The sequence below is a fragment of the Cricetulus griseus genome, assembly GCF_003668045.3.
Source record: "Cricetulus griseus strain 17A/GY chromosome 1 unlocalized genomic scaffold, alternate assembly CriGri-PICRH-1.0 chr1_1, whole genome shotgun sequence".
In the NCBI taxonomy this organism is placed as follows: Eukaryota; Metazoa; Chordata; class Mammalia; order Rodentia; family Cricetidae; genus Cricetulus; species Cricetulus griseus.
This window is the reverse complement of record NW_023276807.1, coordinates 207,426,560-207,431,813: the sequence shown is the minus strand read 5'-3', so window position 1 is coordinate 207,431,813 and position 5,254 is coordinate 207,426,560. Positions and strand designations below refer to the sequence as shown.

Genomic DNA, 5,254 nt, shown 5'->3' with positions numbered 1-5,254 from the left:
GACCAAATATTACTCAAGTAAGACACTATAATTAGAAGCTATAATAGATGACTAGAGTCTTATGGCTATTGCTGAATTCACTTTTTAAAAATTAGGGTGTGGGGGTTTATGCCTATAATCTCAGTACTCTGATGGCTGAGGCAGGAGGAATGCTATGAGGTCCAGGCCAGTCTGGACTATATAGTGAGTTTCAGGCTAGCCTGGGCTACAGAATAAATATAAATAAATAAATAAATAAATAAATGGCTTTTTTTTTTCTGACTAAGCATCTAAGCATCTTTACGTGCAGCCCCAGTTGACCCTAAATTTATGATAATCCTGTCTCAGCTTCCTGAGTATTAGGAATGCAGGTAAACAGCAGTATGCCCAGCTGGATGAATTCCTTTTTTGGTTTCCCTCCTTGGTGATGGGATTAAACCCGAGCCATTTACCATCCTAGGCAAGTGCTCTGCTGGTAAACCGCAGTACAGTTCACCTACTAAACTATTAAAAGTCTAAGTTGACACCCACAAGAAAGTCCTTTACACAGAATCCTTCACGGTTACTCTGTGTAGCTCTGGCTGTCCTGGAACTAGCTCTGTAGACCAGGCTGGCCTCAAACTCACAGATATCTCTGCCTCCTGGGTGCTGGGAGTAAAGGCGAGAGCCACTCCTGCCCAGCCACAGTTATTTTCTACCTAGGGACACATTACACAAAACTCATAGATTCACTAGAGCCTCCTTAGGGCTTTTACTCCGAAGTGCAGAAAGAAATCATTGGCTATCTTCTCACAGGCATCCCTTCCACTGAGAGACCTGGACAGGACTGAGAGAAAAAGCCACCAGTTAGTGCTATTTTAAATAAATTCCTTCAGATGTATCACTTTTTTTCTTCTTCATATTAGCTGTGTGGTGCCAAACGGCATTCTTGAGAACATAAAAATATGCCCTGGGTTTCTTGTATAATCTTGGGCAGGTTTCCTAAACTCCGTGCACCTTTTGATTTATCTATAATCAGGATCTCCAGTATAAAATAGCACCTTAAAATCTGATGTGAATGCAGTAGTATGTGGTGGCACACACCTGCAAACCCTAGCAGGGGCAGGCAGATCTCCTTAAATTTGAGGCCAGCTGTCTACGAAGTGAGTTCCAGGCCAACCAGAGCTATAAAGCAAGGGGGGCAAAAAAAAAAAAAAAAAAAAAAAATCCTGTTGTGAAGCCGGGCGTTGGTGGCACACGCCTTTAATCCCAGAACTCGGGAGGCAGAGGCAGGCAGGATCTCTGTGAGTTCGAGGCCAGCCTGGTCTCCAGAGCGAGTGCCAGGACAGCCTCCAAAACCACACAGAGAAACCCTGCCTCGAAGGGAAAAAAAAAACCCTGCTGTGAAATGACACAATGGTTCAGCTCTTGATGGTCAAGTCTGGCAAGCAGAGTTGGATCCCCCAAATCCATATACAGATATAAGGAGAAAACTGATTTCACAAAGTTGTACTTGAGTTCCACATACATGTCATGTCAGGACTAATAATACACACATGTACATGTGTTATGTATGTACACATACACAATAATACCTTTTTTTTTTTTTTTTTTTTTTGACAGGGTTTCTCTGTGTAACAGCTTTGGCTGTCCTGGAACTCTCGTTGAAGACTAGGCTGGCTATCTCTCTGCCTCCTAAGTTCTGGGAATTAAAGGCATGTACCACCACTGCATGGCTCAATAATAACTTTTTAATTGAAAATTAAAGAGAAAACACGCTGAGCTAATCTCAAGAGTCATAATACTAAAATACATCATATAACTGAAGATCTCTATAAATTATCAAAGCTATATCTACATGATGACTATTATAATGTCTATCTTTACGCGGTCCACTAATCTTTTATATTCTCGTTTTTACCTGGCAGTCGCTGACTTCTGGACATGAAAATCAAAATATATGAGAAAGTTTGTGTTGAAGTTTATAACCCAGAAGCTGAGCATCATCGAACAGATGATGGGAAAATCAAAAAGCCCTTGCAAAGATTTTGGGAGAAAAGTTAGAAAAACAAGCCAGGGGCAGTCCCAGTGAGGCCCGCAGAGTCCTGGCAGGGAGGAGAGGGTTAAATCCTTTCCTCCGCGGTACAAAAGAAAAGAGTGTGCGGAAAGATTAGGATTTTTGCTTTTACAATAGGAGCTGCAGGAGCGTTGAGAAGAAGCTGAAGGGGAAAAGAGGGGGCGTCTGTTCTTTAGACTTGGGAGATTGAGAGAGAAAGAGAGTCGGGAAGGAGTCACACTAGTCCGACCGACCGTCTCTGGGAAGGGAGAATTCCTCTGCTTCACGGTGGTTTGCACTGGGGGACAAGACAGTCGTTGGCCTCAGACCAGAGAGGGTGATCCGACCAGGTCACCCAGTTAAAACTCAGTGCGTGGTGCCCTCCCTCTCCTACCGCTCTCTACTCGGGAATGTCTCGGCGAAAGCAGCGGAGACCCCAGCAATTAATCTCGGACAGCGAAGGTCCCGGCGCATCTGAGAATGGTAGGTGCTGGGGGCGGGGTGGGGGGGGGCTAAGAGGGGGCAGCCAAAACCTGCATGGTCCAGGCCAAGGCAATGGAGGGCACCTCGGCCACGAGCCAAACCTTAGCAGGATTTGGTCACTGGGGATGTGAAAAGCAGCAAACCTCATGAGGTGAGGAGATGACTTGTACAAGGGAGGTACCCCCCTTGGTATCTGTTTGTGTTTTCCTTGCTTTTCTCTGGATGAAATGGAGTTTTCAAACTGTCTCTGCCTCCCTACCCAAGAGTTTTCTCTCCAAGTCCTTCTTTGCTCACTGGTCTTTGTGCCGTTGCTAAGTAACGTCCTCAGACCTGAAGACCCGTCTCTTAGGGATGGGATTTCCCCCTCTTCTTTCTGGAGAGTTGGGTTGCAAGAGAATGAATTGGATAAACGTGAAGGTTCCCCCTGAGGGAGAAGAGAATAAAGTTTCTCATTGTTGGGCTGAGCTGAGAGCAGACCAGAGCTCCCAGAGGGAGAAAGCTAATGTCGGTCAGAATGCAGGCTAGCTAAAGGGTGCGCTCCTCCTCATCCGGAAACACAGCCCTGTAAAGGGGCTCAGGTTTGTGTTTTAAGGGAGGCAAAGATAATACATACGTGCAAGTCAGCATACCTGTTAGTATATGCCATCACTGTATAAGGATCTTGCTACTTACTTTTGGATTTTGAGACAATCTCCTTAGGTAGCTCAGACTAGCCCTGAAGTCACCATAGAACCCAAGCTGGCCTGGAACTTTCGGCAGTCCTCCTGGCTCAAGCTCTTGAACAAATGTGCACCAGCATATCAGTATATGCTAAGTCGGTAGTTTTTTGTTTGTTTGTTTATTTGTTTGTTTGTTTTTCTTGTTGCTGTTGTTTTGTTTTTTTCCTAACAAATTTCCTCTGGGAGAAGAGAAGAAGTTATGTAGCCAAGCTGGCCTTAAACTCTTGATTCCCGTCTCTGCCTTCTGTGTGCAGATTACAGGGATGCACCAGCACAGCTAGATGGAAAAGTCAGCATACCCTTGAAGTCCTCCAGCATGGAAGGCCAGCATAGAATGAGGAGATATTAGGAACTGATCGTTCAATGCCTCACAACCAAAGACAGGGGCAGCACAAAAGCTTAGACATCAAGGTGCTTGTCCTTCCCCTACAGCTGGTGGCACTCACTCTCTAGGGCTGAACTAGGTCTAGGAATAGGTATCTGTGTCCAGATGATGCTTAGGCTCAAGCTAGTTTTGAACTAAATAGCATGGCTACATGTGCTCACAAGGTGAAAGTATGAAAGTCCAACTCAGGGGGCCAATCATTTGCTTAGCAAACATTTGATATGCCCAAAAATATATGGTAGGATTAGCCATATGGGTTCCGAAGCCATATTTTTCAGGATTAGCTTTGGACAAACCATAATCCCCCTGTTGACTACCTATGCAAGCTTGGTTGGTTTACTTAGCTTCTCCATGCCTCCGTTTCCTCATCTGTTAAACAGATGGGTGAGTATAATAGTTACCTTGTTAATTTTTATGAGTCATTTGGGGAATTAACCAGCATAAATAGTATTTCTTAGTGACAAATCTACCATAAGTACTTAGTAGGGAGGAATATGGCTATTATCATATGTGAGGGAGGTGACCACTCACGAACCTCTGAGCAACTTCAGTATTTCTTTATGGAACATGAGAGGCTCTGGGATAGTGTATTTGTGGTGACTAGAACTAACCATGGATTGAACTTCTCTTTCTATTTGTACAAAAAATGACTTTAAGTCAAGTCAGCGCACCATGTACAATGAAACCTTAACAAACAAGTTAAGTTTGGGGTAGGACACATCTTTCCCTAAGCCATTGCTTGGCTGAGATCCCACTGTGCCCATATTTAGAGGTTCTATGGTGATGGCATCCTTCCCTCCTGAGACACATTAAGCCTCCTTAATGCTGCTATAGGCCGGATGTTTCCTCCGTGTGCTCTATAGGAGATTTCCCCTAGAGCCTCAGCGTTGCCTTACAGTCCTGCTCCCCTGCTGGTTCAATTGTGGAACTCTGCTGAACACCACCCCCAACCCCCAAGAGGCATCTTCTCTCCTCCCGCCCATCTGCTCACCCATTCCCCACACCATGGCTGAGGGAAGGTTTTCTGTAAGAGTCAAAAGATACCTATGAGCTGCTGCCAGAGGTAGATTCTAAAGCCTTTTTAGGGCTCTGGATATCTGGATGCAGTTGCTCTAAGTCCATTCCTGTAGAAACCCATAAAGGTTTACACCCACTAGAAGCAAGAAAATTTGGGTAAACTTTCATTTGAGCTATGAAGGGCAAAAACTAATAGGGCATAAAAAAGCATTAGAAACTTCAATCAATTTGCCTTAGTGGGAGAAGAGCCCCGATTTCACCACACTGTCCATGGCAGTGGCTCTCAACCTTTCTAATGCTGCCACTGTGTAATACAGTTCCTCAAGTTGTGACTACCCAACCATAAACTTTAAAAAAAAAATTATTTATTTTTTACATGCTTTGGTGCGAATGTGTCAGATCCCCTGGAACTGGAGTTACTGGTTGTGAGGTATCGTGTGGGTGCTGGGAATTGAACCCAATGCTCTTAACCTATGAGCCATCTCTCCAGCTTCACCATAAAATATTTTTTGTTGCTACTTCATAACTGTAATTTTGCTACTGTTATGAATCAAAATGTAAATAAATATGTGCTTTCTGATGATATTAGACAGTCCTGTGAAGGGTCACCACCCACAGGTTGAGAGCCACTGGTCC

At 44.4% G+C, this 5,254-nt stretch overlaps 1 protein-coding gene across 1 annotated transcript in view; it reads left to right on the top strand.

The window, feature by feature from the left end:
• The first annotated feature begins 2,424 nt into the window (after nt 1-2,424).
• Sall2 (spalt like transcription factor 2) overlaps nt 2,425-5,254 on the top strand; it is a 13,620-nt gene continuing 10,790 nt past the window's right edge. The window contains exon 1 of the mRNA XM_035452133.1: nt 2,425-2,497. Within this exon, the coding sequence (XP_035308024.1) occupies nt 2,425-2,497 (73 nt within the window). The remainder of the gene's footprint in view (nt 2,498-5,254) is intronic.